Raw genomic sequence first — 13,225 nt, forward strand, 5'->3', positions numbered from 1 at the left:
CCGGACTTGCCCACGAGAACTGGACATCTCTTCGCCAGCAAGCTGGGCTTGGGCCAGTAGAGGCCAGTAGGGGTCGGTCCCTTGACCACAGTAGCTCCTGTTCAGGGCAGACTGTGCGCAGTACTGGAGATCAAGAGTTTGGGGGGCGGGAATGATTAAGACAGATGGTGCAAGAGGCTGGGAAAGCAACTAGAAATGCTAAGGAAAACCAAACACTAATAAATACTTGACTTCCCTGCTGCACACGCGATCACAGGGCTCATTGGCAACACTCAGAGACTTTTGTAAGGGTTGGGCCGGGTTCCCAGGGCCCATGTGTGGTATTAACATATTTCATCAACCACGTCAGTGCTTTATTTTTATTACTACTTTCTTTTTTAATGTTTATTTCTTTGTATGAGAGAGAGCATAAGCTGGGGAGGGACAGAGAGAAGGGGGGACAGAGAATCCGAAGCAGGCTCTACGCTCTCCTAGCTGTCAGCACAGAGCCCGATGCGGGGCTTGAACCCACAAACCATGAGATCATGACCTGAGCCGAAATCGGACGCTTAACCTACTGAGCCACCCAGGTGCCCCTTATGGGAGCACTTTAAAAAAAACAAAACAAAACAGGGGTGCCTGGGTGGCTCAGTTGGTTGAGCCTCCGACTTCGGCTCAAGTCATGATCTTGCATTTTGTGGGTTCGAGCCCCGCGTCGGGCTCTGTGCTGACAGCTCGGAGCCTGAAGCCTGCTTCGGATTCTGTGTCTCCCTCTCTCTCTGCCCCTCCTTGCCTCATGCTCTGTCTCTCTTTCTTTCAAAAATAAATAAATATGTAAAAAAATTAAAACATTTTAACTTTTCTGAACTCAGAAGCTTTAGGTGAATTACCACTAATTGGCTGCATTCTTTCTTTTTTGTGGGGGTACCACCAATGAATAGTGCTGCTTAGGATTGGTGATTCCTTGGAGTGGATAAAAAATCGAAACTCCTTGAATCCTCACAATGACCCTATGCAGAGACTTACCATGCAGATGAGGAAACTGAGGCTCGGAGGGGCAAAGCCACTTGTCCAAGGAATCACAGCAGTCCTTGGCAGAATCCACCTGTGTTGTGTGGAGGGGCTGCTTTTTCACTCACAGTTCTGCCTGATCAAGGCAGAAGTTGCTAAGCTGTGACCCTCCCCTCCCCCGTCCTCACTCTTGCTGTCTGCAAAATGGGAGTAATAATGCTACCCAACCCCCTGCAATTCAGTGAATGAATAATCCTAATGGGCCTGGCACATAGTGATTGCTTGCCATCAGCAGCCCTGTATCTTACTCGTTTTGTATGCATCTTGGTGTTAAAAAGTGAAAAGGAGTGTGTAAGCCACAGCTTGACCCGGAACATAATTCTGGGTCAGAACCTCCCCTCTGACGTTCAGGTTTCCTTTCTCCCCCCCAGGATGGTCCAGCAGTTTGGGGTGGACTTCGAAAAGAGGATCGAAGGCTCTGGAGACCAAGTGGACACGCTAGAACTCTCCGGGGGTGCCCGAATCAATCGCATCTTCCACGAGCGGTTTCCCTTTGAGCTGGTGAAGGTAGCACCGCTGGGCGGGGCCCTCCTGACCGGGGTCAGGCCCCCTTCTGCACAGCTTCCGGCCGGGCCTCCTCCCTCCTGCCTCCAGCCGTCTGCCTGCTGGGAGCAGAGGAGGTGGAGGGGGGAGGGTGTCCCCTTCGGGCCCTCCTTTCCTGAGCAGGCAGCTTAGAGGTATCCAGCAGACCCGAATGAAAGCTCCATTTTCTCTCTCTGACAAAAACCAGCACACGTCCTTTGCAAAATACGTAGAGCACAGAGGTAAATTCTCGTAGGACAATGGCCTCATCGTGTCGATGGGAAAAATAAGCCGGCCAGGGAGCCAGCATGTGCAGCGAGCCATGTAGATAATATTTACAGCACCCTTGCACGTGAAGGGGCGCGTCTGGATGTGTGTCTTTATGTAGACACATCTACAAAGATGCACAAAAAAAATGTCAGCTCTGGGCCCTGGGATTTGAGATTTTTGTTGTTGTTGTTAATTAGCTTGAAGTTGTACACTTTTCACCACGAGCACATACCATTTTTGTAAAAAACAGCGAAGTTCTTTTCAATGAAAACAAAAGCTAAAGGGGGGCAAACACCCATAATCCCAGTCCCCGTAGACAACATCTGTTAGCACCTGGGTGTCCGTCCTTTCCCGATTATTTCTGTGCGAGTGGGTAAGTGCCCAGCATATACAAACACAGCACGTATACTCATCCATACTTAAAAAACAAACGAATATGGCTTTGTACGTTTTTTCCTGCGGTGGCCATCTTTCCAAACCAGTTATGTATATTTCACGTGTTGTTAATGACACAGTAGTATCTTATCTTACGGATGTCCCATTGGACGTTGAGCCAGTCTCTCATCAGTGGACATTTAGGTGGTTTTCACATTCTTCAGCAGTTAAGAATAGTTCTACAAACGTCACTAATTCTTACTAATTCCTCTTGGTAGATTTCTACAACACTTAAAACTGCGTGAAAGTAGCTATGTGTTTGGAGGTCCTGACTGGTATTGCAAAGTAGCCCGTAAGAAAGTTCATGTGAATTCACGTTACCTCTGGGAGAGGGCGAGAGTGTTCATTTCAAGCCATCCTTGCTGAAATTGGGTTTTAATGTTTTGAAGAATTTTGGTCTAGTGCGATAGGCCGCCGTGTGAAAACAGACACACACAGGACACGTAATGTTCCCCAAATACGCACCTGTTGTGGGGGTGCCGCAGGCACTTCCTTGCATGTGAGTGATTTGTCTGCTCTCAGATGGAGTTCGACGAGAAGGATTTACGGCGCGAGATCAGCTACGCCATTAAGAACATCCACGGAGTCAGGCAAGTGCCGAGGGGAGAGTTGCCACGTTCCCTTCACCTCTGCGGCGCCGTCCTCCAGCCAGTTGGTCCCCCATCCCTCTGGGTGCCCTGACTGTGAGGGCTTGAGTGGGCTCCTGGGTGGTTTGTCAGTAGCTTTAGAAGTCTCTCCCCGTGGGTCTCCAAGGGCACTCGAGGGCAGGTGTGCTGTCTTGTGTGGATCTATTGTAGGCCACGGGGCCATCTGCTGCCCATAGGTTCAGCTACACGTAGGTTCAGCTGCCCAGTCAGTTGGCATGAGCCCGGCTATGAAAGCTCACTGTAGATTTGCCCCCAGGGGTTGGGGGAGCCAGACCTGAGTCACGATTACAAGAACCCAGCATGTGTCCCCATCACAGGGCTCCCGTGAGACTCCTAGGTCCCCTCGATTATCCGACAAAAGTAGGCACTCTGGTTGTCCAGTCTTACATCACCATGGCGTCCTCAGGACTCCCTGTGGGTTTCCAGGCAGTGGATGCAGGCGTCCAGCCCCCAGACTTGCTGTGACCTTGGCTCATTCTCGGGGACCTGGCCCATGCCTATGAAATTGCTGACCGTGCTTTGTTTCTCTCTGACTTATCTCCCCTGCCCCCGGGTACGGATGGTTTTAGGACCGGGCTCTTCACCCCGGACTTGGCATTCGAGGCCATTGTGAAAAAGCAGGTCGTCAAGCTGAAAGAGCCCTGTCTGAAATGTGTCGACCTGGTTATCCAGGAGCTAATCAATACAGTTAGGCAGTGTACCAGTAAGGTATCGGGCCCTCGGCAGGGTGACTCCTGGCCTTGTGGACGCGGGGGTATGGGGGTTTGGTATCAGGCTCCCAGTGCTGCTCCAGCCTTTGCCCCGCTGGTGCCCTTTCCCCCCAGATTGCCTTAGTTTCCAAGAATGTGGCCTCTTCCCAGGGGCTGGGGCGGGGGCGTGTTGGCCTGGGCGCAGTGTGTGTGTGTGGGGGGGCGGGGTGCGCCAGGCCTCCAGAACTGGCCAGACTGGTGGGCAGGGCTCCCTGGGACCCTGATATCAAGCCTAGCATGTGTCTGATGGAATTGGGGGTTTCATTGGGCTGTCGCTTTGCTGCCTTCTGGGAAGCAGAGAGGGACCCCGTGTCAGCTGTTGGAGGCCAGGCTCCCTGAACGAACCTCCCTGGCTGTCACCCTTTCTTGACAAACGCCTGGCACCCTCGGGCTTTCCTGGAGCCAGCCACTTCTCTGTCCCCAAGGCACCAAGAAAGGCCCGAATGCTAACAGCGTAACGAACACTCGGGTGCCCAGCTTGGCTCCTAACTGCCTCCACCAAGTCCCCCTGGCTTCCTCCAGGAACAGAGCTGCCCCCCCAGGCAGCATGTCCTCTGAGCCACTAGGTCACAGGCACCGTGTGCCAGTGTTCACGGGCCGCTGTCTCCACCTGGCAGGACGCGCTGGGCTCCCCCGCAGGCCTGGTTCCCAGGGCAGCACGCTTTGGCCAGGCAGCTGAAGTGCTTCCCAGTGGGCGGTTCGTGCTTGCACGTCCACGGTGGCCGTAGAGCTCTGGGTCGGTCTTCCAAGGCAGGGAAACTCTGCTTGAGCCTTCTGTCTCGGTCTGGAAAAGCCCACATTTGCTTCTTAAGCTTCTTCGATTAGAAAAGGGAGAGAGAGAGAGAAAAACCTAGACGGGGTAGAGATGATCATCCAAGATCGCATTGTCACAGGTGTGGAAATTCAAGGCCTCCACATTCCCTCGGCTGTCTGAACCGTGACACTGACCCCTAGCGCTTCCGTAATGAAAGCCCAGAGCAAGCCCCAGCCTCTCCTCCGAGCCAGGACTCCTCTTTGATCCGAAGCAGCTTCCGGGGCAAATGCGGGCACAGCCTCCTACTTGCATGTTACTAACCAGCTGACTCTCCTCTCTTCTCTTTCTCTGTCTCCCATCCCGCGTGTGTGGCCTGCACTGTCCCTGGGTGTCTTTCTACCTCGTCCCACCCTCCGCATGACCCAGGACGGGGCTCTTCACCCCCGACATGGCCTTTGAAGCCATTGTGAAAAAACAGATTGTAAAACTCAAAGAGCCGAGTTTGAAGTGTGTTGATCTCGTGGTCTCAGAACTGGCCACGGTCATTAAAAAGTGTGCCGAGAAGGTAACCGAAGGTTTCGTTGTTATCACCTGCGCATTCGTCCCGCATCTTCTCCCCCTACCCATGTTAGTCTTCACCCACGCATCTGGAAACTCTACCTCAGCAGGAACCCCCTTCTGTGGGCCCCTTGTCGCCCCGCGACGCCTCAACTTTGCGTGGTGGACGAACGGGAGGGAGTTGGGAACGCACGCCTGGTCCACACTCCCAGTTTGGGCTCGGATGGAGATGGGAGGCCGGTGGTGTAGCCAGGTGCAGGCGGTGGGGACCGGCAGGAGTGCCTGTTCCTGGAACCCGTAGAGAAGGGGGGGGGGGCAGGTCTCCAAACTGTCGCCGCAGGTGAAATGCTATCAGCGCACAGACCTGCGTGTTCGTCACATCACAGGGCGTTTGAGAGGCTTTCCACTAGTGATTTTGAGCACCCGCTCAGTTTTCCCCACCATGTGGACTTCACCCAAACCTCAGAAGGTGGGCTTCTCTGTGCCTTTGGTTTGGTTATGATCGGGGAATGGTTTTCGGCAAGGGGGTCCCTCTGAGGTAGATGGCCCAGATGGCGCCCCCGTCAGCCTGGAACAGGCGCTACTCACTCACGAGCTGGGTGAGAGGTCCCGCCTCACTGGCCTGGTGGCCTTAATTACTATGCTCAGGGTCCTCGCCCTCAGTGCTGGGCGGAGGGGGCCACCATCGCTGCAGGGCAGCAGACACACACAGCGCCCACTTTCTCCGCCACTTTCCATCTTGGAATCCATTCTCAAAAAGCACCTCTGCTCGTGCGTGGGCACCCTGTCACTCTCTCTGGCACACCGTTCCCCCACCGTCCCTTTCTTGTCTCCCAGCTGGAGCAGCTATGAGACAGGAGTGGGGTGGGGACTCGGTGGGCCCACCCCTTGTCACTTCCCCTCCCCCACGTTCTCTGTGTGGTCATGTCGCTTCCTGTGCCACGAGGACACAGCCAATGCCACCACTCTGCTCCCCCGCCCCCCAGCTCAGCTCCTACCCCCGCTTGCGAGAAGAGACGGAGCGAATCGTCACCACGTACATCCGGGAACGGGAGGGGAGAACCAAGGACCAGGTATTGGCTTTTTGTTTTATCTTTCAGGTGTCATTTATTTGCATAAATCTTTTTTTTTTAATTAAAAAAAGTTTATGTGCTTAAATCTTGAGCATACATTTCTTTGAGTAATGACAAATGCATAAAAGAAGGTAACCCCCCCTCCCCCACCGCCCCCTCAGCAAGGTGCAAAACCATTCTGTGGCCCTCAAAGTTCCCCGCCTTTACCCCTCCGCAGCCCGCAGGTCCCGGCAACCACCCGTCTGCTCCCTGTTCCCCAAGTTTTGCCTTTTCCAGAATGTCACTTGAGTGGACTCCCGTCGTATGTAGCCCCTTGAGTCCGCCCTCCTTCACTCCGCCTAGCACGTTCAAGATTCATCCCTGTCATTTGTGGTGTTTTGTAGAGTTTGTTGCCGGTGATCACTGCATAGGGTTCCCTCGTGCGTGTGGACCACAACTTGTTTTATCCACTCGCGCTCCCGATGATGCGTGGGTGCTTTTTATGTTCCAACGTTTTCTCGTGAAGACCGAGCGCACACGAGGACAGAGAGTGGGACAGGTCCCCGCACCTGCCGTGTGCCGAGTGAGCCCAAAGCCGGCTGCACGTGGCTGCATCCGGTCCCGTCCCTTCCCCCCAGGTGTCCACTGGGGTCTCTGGGCAGGTGTTTGTTCAAACCGGAACCAGCACAAGCCTCCGCATTGTATTTGGTTGCGATACCGCCGTGTTTCGCGCATCAGTGGAGCAGAAGCTGGCTCCCGTGCGGCTTCCGTAGCCCTGAAGTTGTATCAAAAGCTTCAAAGATTCCCTTTAATTTTGTTGTTTTCAAGAACGTTGCTGTCCTTTTCATACACGCCATGGCGCCTGGTTGCCCCACGGCCAGCACTTCTGGGCTCCACCCCAGGGCTCTGGCCGATGGGGCGCAGGCCTTATAAAACCAGCAACAATGGCTCCCGTGGACAGAGCACCCCAGCGTTTTCCAGCACCCCCACAAAGTCCAAGTGCCTGGCGTGTTTGATGCTGGAGGGCTCAGAGGCACAGTGAAACGCCAGGAAAGGGCAGGGTGTTATGTGAAGGCCTGTCCCTTATCTGAGATCACACCCTGACTGGCTCCTGTGGACCTGTGTTTGTGGGTTCCATTCTAACGCCCTTGCCTGGCCACATTATCTTCGCTGTTTGAATGCAGCACTTACAACACTCCAGGCCCTACTCTAAACACTTCACGTACTGGGAATTATTTAACCCTACACAGCTGGACCTCTTGTTCCTTTCCACCTTCCACCGTCCCGTAACGTGAGGCCAAGGGTCACAAAGTCAGGCAGTGGCCTGGCAAGACTGCAGCCCAGGTGGTCAGCCCAGGCCGCGCCTGCAGCCACCGCTGCACCACGAGCTGCGTCCCCATGCTCTGTTGGCCCCGTCTTTCTTCCTTGTGAGGCCCTGAAGTTTCAGTTACCCGTGCCCCTCTTCCCCCTACAGATTTACCCCAAGGTTGGTTTGTGTTGGAAGGATACGCGTGGTCCCAGGTCTTCGGCCTGGGAAGCCGTAGGGTTCCAGCTCCCCCTGCTGGCGGGTTGGGGAAGTGCTCTGGCCACTGCCGTCCCCGCCAACCTCCGCTCTGTACTCACAGTTCCCCTCCTTCTTCCAGATTCTTCTTCTGATCGACATCGAGCAGTCCTACATCAACACGAACCACGAGGACTTTATCGGATTTGCCAAGTATGTACTTTTCAGGACAGCAGCTGGTGGGTGGCACCAATGCCTGCCCTCAGAGCCAGGCCCCGAGGGAGGTGGTTGAGTTGGCTTCCCTCAGCAGACTGGGGCAAGAGGGTCTCTCTGTCAGGGTCTGGGGGGTGAAGCGCAGAGCCATCTGAGAGTATCTGGAAGCTTTCCTGGGCTAATAGCAGCGTCCATCCTCATCGTCCTCAACGCGCCTCCTATGGGGCAGACCTGTGGTCAGCCGCTTCGGGAAAGGGTGAGGCTGGCGGCATTCAGTGCTCTCCTTCCTACGTGACTTCTCAGAACCTTCATAAACTGCGCAGCTTTCTCCAGACTCCCCCACCTGCACTTGGCCCTCTCGCAGAACGTCTCACAGGCTCCGGGGGCTGCTCGTTGGGAAGCGTGCTGTCCGGTCTAGGCTCTCCGTGGCTCCCATCCGTACACCATGGATTCAAAATCAAACCCTTCCATGGCACGTGGATAAGGAAGGTTCCAGAGCAGGGGCCTCTGATTTCAGCAGGGCCTAGATGTAAATGCTGGGGGCCTCGGGCATCGTGCACTGACTCCGTCAGCCCCTGGGTCCACCCTCAGCGAACTTGGGCGTCACATGGATTGCTCTGATGGCCTCCTGAAGGTCTTCTTGCCTGAGCCCAACCGAAGAATCGGTAGCCAGCTTCCTTGCATTCACTCAGCAAGTATTCCTGGTGTGCGTTCTCCGTGCCAAGCACAGACCCAGGTCCCCACCCTCAAAGGAAGGCCCCGTGCCAGAGACAGACACGCAGCCAACCCCTGAAGACCCAGGGTAATCACTGCTGGGGTCAGGGCTGCGTGAGGCTTGTGTTGAGTCCAAGGGGCAGCCTTCCGGCCTGGCCTTGGGGTCGCAGGGAGGCTTCCTTGTGGAGCGGGGCCCGTTAGAACCCAGTCTTAAGAGGGTCTTTATCTCAGGGGTCTCTGTGCTGGACCCAGCACTTGTGGGTAGGACATCTGTCATTGCACTCAACAGAGTCGGTCAGCTGTTCTTTGCTGGGCACGTGGTAGGTGAGTGGAAGGAAGGAAGGGAGGAAGGAAGGAAGGAAGGAGGGAAGGGAGGAAGGAAGGAAGGCAGGCATGATCAGAAGCTGTCCTCGACACCCAGACGAGCCAAGGGCCCTACTTGGGCTGCCCCTGCTATGGGAGGACTGAGGGGCCCTGACCTCCTGCGCCTCTTCCCCCAGCAGCCAGGTGTATGTGGGCGGAAAACGCTGGTCCCCCTCTTTGGTTTGCTGCTGTTTGTGCCTCACCTTGATGTCTCTGCTTCTCACACTTCATCCACAGTTCCTTCTCACAATCTCTCCTGTTTTTCCTTTGACCACTCCACTCTTTCCTCTGGACTCCTGGGCCTTCCCACTTCCCCCAGCTGTTATTATACTGAGCAGCTGGTGACCGGGTGGGTATTGCCTGCTGTGTGCCTTTTTCCTGCTGTGTGAATGGGGTCGCCCTGGCTGGGGGCGGGGCCCAGGGCCCCAGCCTTGGAGGGTGGACGTCGAGGGGGCCCGCTGGACAGCCGTGGAGCACTGTCTCAGAGCTGGGCCCAGGGCAGGGCCCTTGGAGTAGGAGGGTGAACGAGCCGGACTTGGGCCTCGCCCTTTCACAGCCCACAGGCTGGACACGTGTTTTTACCGAGCACGTTGTCGCGTGGAAGACCGGAGCTGGAAAGGAGAGTAGGTGAGGGGCTGTAGGAAGGAGGAGCGAGGGAAGTGGCCCGGAGAGACCTTCCCGAGGAAGTCACGACAGCCAGGTGGCAGACAGGCAGAAGACCTAGACGGTGTCGGGACAGGGAAGGGGGGGAAGGGAGACCCAAGACACAGGAGCACGGGAGAGCAAGGCAGGGTGGAGGTGAGAGGCCAGGCCCCATTGCCAGGAGGAGCCCTGCAGGCTGAGGGGAGGACTTTGGACTCCTCCCCCTGCTCCCCTCATCCACCTGAAAGCAAGAAATGTCTGATTGGGAGCCGGCAAGGGAAAGGGGCACGTACAGGGGCTTCCGGGTGAGGGTGGGAGCCAGGAAGCCCCAAGCAGCACATCTGGGGCCTCGCTGGCACCCAGCCATCACTGTGCGGGGCTTAATCGGTCCCGTCTCCCGCAGACACTGTTGACCGAACTCCTTCCTGGGCTAGATGTTGTCGGCTGCTTTCTCACTGCCCTCTAAAGATGAAACCCAGGCCCAGAGAAAAAGCTCTGTAATAAACTCATTGAATGCTAGGAAAATTGTTGGATAAGTTCTTCCTCCATTCTTTTTTTTTTTATTATTCATTTATTCTGAGAGGGACAGAGACAGTGTGAGTGGGGGAGAGGCAGAGACAGGGAGAGAGAGAGAACCCCAAGCAGGCTCCGCACTGTCAGCACAGAGCCCAGTGTGGGGCCCGAACCCATGAAACCGTGAGATCGTGACCTGAGCCAAAACCGAGAGTTGGACGCTCAACTGACTGAGCCAGCCAGGTGCCCCAGTTCTTTCTCCATTCTTACTCTTCCAACCTTTGCCTGTCTAGGAACGGAAGCCTATTTCCTTAACTCTCTCTCTTACTCTCTCTCTCTCTCTTTTATCCAACAGCCAGCTTGAACTTTCAGGTACAGCCCCAGAGGCAGCCAGTAAAGGAGTGTAACAAGATGGTTAGCCTTGTCATATTCTGAAAGTTCCTAAAACAATGCGTATTCCTAAAGGAATGTCTGATTCCTCAAGCAATACGATAAGAAAAGAAAGTAGGATGCCTGAGGAATAGGAGGTATCAGTTGTTTGCAGACGGGTGGTGCTGTGATTGTCTCAGTGGAAAATAGGATGAACAAAGGAGCTGAGTGGGTGCCCAGTGCAAAACGCGTGGCCTTCATCCACGTGGCACAAACTAGCCAGGAAACAGGGTAGCTGAAGAAGGAAAAAGATCAGGGACTGGAGGCAAATGAAGGACTTTATAGAAACCCTCTGGTGACCTTACCTCTCCTCTGCATTTGGGTCAGAAACCATCCAGAATGTTTTCACGGTGAGCAGCCGTCCCCTGTCCTGATCTCCCAGGGTGGCCGGCTCTGTGGTCGGAGCCACTGAAGACTTGGTGCCGGGGTCAGGGATGGGCAGAGAGAGCGGGAAGGAGTCGCAGTTTGCGCCCCAAACAGCCCGAGCTCTTTCCCTTGGGTAACCCTTTGTGTGGAAGGCGCTTCTCTCTGCCTCTGCCCTGAGCTGGCCACTTGGCCCCCACAAGGGAGAGAACCTCACCTCATCCTTCCCGGCGTGTCGCCACACGAGTCCTCTCTCTGCTTCGTTTTCAGCGCCCAGCAGAGGAGTACACAGCTGAACAAGAAGAGAGCCATCCCCAACCAGGTAGCCCGCCCCTCCACAGCCCACAGCTCTAGCCTTGGGGGCGGATGGGACTTAGGGACCGCCGAGCCCAGTGACGGTACCTGGCTCGTGACACGTCCCGCCAGACCCCTTACCCCCACTCCCAGCCTCTTGAGTCTGTGAAGGTTTGGGTGTTTCAGGAAACCTGTCTTTGAACTAAAGCTCTGGCCCAGGCTGTGGGGGCACATTTGCACACCCAGAAGGCCCTGTCTGACATCCAAGGCCACGGTTAGAACTTGACCCCCAAGAGAGGGGCATGGGTGTCTGCAGCCGAATTGGGTTCCCAGCCCTAGCCCCAGGAGACTCGGAATCTGTGGGGGGGGGGGGGGCAGGAGGCCGCGTGGTGGTCAGCGGTTCTGGGGAGCCTGAGGGTCCTGTGAGCCCCATTCCTGGAGAAACCCAGAGCCACATGAAGCGTTCTCTCCCTTGATGTCATGCCCCAGCCAGAGGCCTTGTGAAATATGAACAGCTTCATATATGCCAGTGTTAGATGCCTCCTTTTTTTTTTTTTTCTTTAAGAAAAACACATCATCCCTGCAGAGCTCACCCCACTTCTCCATATTAGACAGGAGTGGGAGCGGGGATGGGGGTGGGGGCTCTGCTATCTTGCACGATTATAGAGCCCTCTGGAAAAGAAGGATGTAACCACTGCATGATTTTTTTGCGCTTGCCATAGGTAATACATATGTTGTTGCTTTTTTGTTTCGGGAGATGATAATGAATTAAATATTAACACCATGAATATAATTAATAGCATGTAATTTTTTTTCTTTTGCTGTTTTTTCCCTTGCTCTTCTCTCCTCCCATTTTTGTGCTTTTCCTGCTTTTTCTCTGTCCCCTCATGTCCCTTACGTTTTCTTTCCCTCTGCCGGCTCTTCTTTGATTTACCCACAATCCTAACTTTGCATTTTCAAAGGGGGAGATCTTGGTAAGTACCCACTTAGTGTGGTAGCAAACATTAGAGAACCTTAGAGTGGTGGAGACCCCGCCGCCCCGTAAATGTCCCTTTCCCCCCAAATAACAGAACAACTAAAAATCGAGCTAACCTAAAAACCCCCTGCCGTGGCCAACACCCGCTGGACTCCGTGTTGCCCTGGGCATAAGCTGACTCACACGGACACTAACCTGACCACCACCCTTGTGGGAGGCCCAGCCCGCCCGCCAGCCCATTCCTGACACATGTAGCTAGTTTCCTATAGGTCAGGGATGGCAAATACTCAGCTAACACCCATGCTTCCCTCCCCTCACATCCCTGGCCAGGGGAGATTTTGCTTAAGCCCCGCTGGAACTGGTTCTTGCCCCTGCCGCCACTGACCTCACCATGCCGAAATGTTCTCTTCCTGCACTCCGGGCAGACATTACTAATCGATCCGGCGCGCTTTCCTTTGTGCCCCTCCCTGGCCGTGTGCAGGCATGGCTAATCGATCCTGGCGTACTCTCCTGAGCAGGCCACCACTCCCCTTCCTGTGGCAGATGTGATTTGACTGGTCAAAGAATTTTTTTCCCCCATGTGATAGCTTTGTACGTGACACCCCTCGACACCCACGAGAGGCGTGACTGGCTGATCAGGGAACTCTCTCCTGGATGCTGCCACTATTGTTCCCTGCCCGTGGCAGATACGATGATTGGTTAGACTGTTCCATGCCACTTGCTCCCTTCCTTTAGCATTTGCCTGCGGCAGGCATCACTCCTTTCCCGCCGCGCCGAGGATTCTCACTTTGAATACTCACCATCTCCCCCTCCAAACAGTCCAGGGGCCCGCTTCTCCTCACACCCCAAGAGGTTTAGTTGTTCTCTTCCTGCCAGATTCCACATCCCCAGCACCAAAGGCCAGCCGCGCCCCGGCTGCGGGCCCCTGGGTCTCCCGGCCATGGTTCCCATTCCTGCCCCAGGTGACTCAGGCCGAGAACCCTGACCCAGGAGGAGGCTGACCCACCCTGCCGGCGGGCCCCAGCTTGCTGCTTCCTGCTGCTGCCCGTGCTGCCCCCGGCGGCCCTTCCTCCCACCCCTGGCGTGTGTGCGTGCCTGTCCCTGTGCACCCCGGAGCGTGGGAGCCTGCCTGCCTCTTCTGTCCCTCCACCCCCCTCCTTCTAAGCCAGGCCCCTGGGGC

The 13,225-nt window shown here is 55.4% G+C and overlaps 1 protein-coding gene across 9 annotated transcripts in view; it reads left to right on the forward strand.

The window, feature by feature from the left end:
- Nucleotides 1-13,225, forward strand: part of DNM2 (dynamin 2) — a 91,570-nt gene that overhangs the window by 61,896 nt on the left and 16,449 nt on the right. For 4 of the 9 annotated variants that reach the window (XM_047095947.1, XM_047095942.1, XM_047095940.1 and 1 more), the window contains exons 8-14: nucleotides 1,422-1,557; nucleotides 2,800-2,867; nucleotides 4,854-4,992; nucleotides 5,972-6,058; nucleotides 7,681-7,751; nucleotides 11,046-11,097; nucleotides 12,032-12,043. In XM_047095947.1, the coding sequence (XP_046951903.1) occupies nucleotides 1,422-1,557; nucleotides 2,800-2,867; nucleotides 4,854-4,992; nucleotides 5,972-6,058; nucleotides 7,681-7,751; nucleotides 11,046-11,097; nucleotides 12,032-12,043 (565 nt within the window). Of the gene's footprint in view, nucleotides 1-1,421; nucleotides 1,558-2,799; nucleotides 2,868-3,493; nucleotides 3,633-4,853; nucleotides 4,993-5,971; nucleotides 6,059-7,680; nucleotides 7,752-11,045; nucleotides 11,098-12,031; nucleotides 12,044-13,225 lie in introns of all 9 variants that reach the window. The other 5 variants (XM_047095946.1, XM_047095943.1, XM_047095941.1 and 2 more) reach the window with 3 other exon arrangements.

This window comes from Lynx rufus, unplaced genomic scaffold (assembly GCF_022079265.1).
Source record: "Lynx rufus isolate CCGP_SWC_20201006 ecotype Redwood Valley unplaced genomic scaffold, mLynRuf1.p SCAF_4, whole genome shotgun sequence".
Classification (NCBI taxonomy): Eukaryota; Metazoa; Chordata; class Mammalia; order Carnivora; family Felidae; genus Lynx; species Lynx rufus.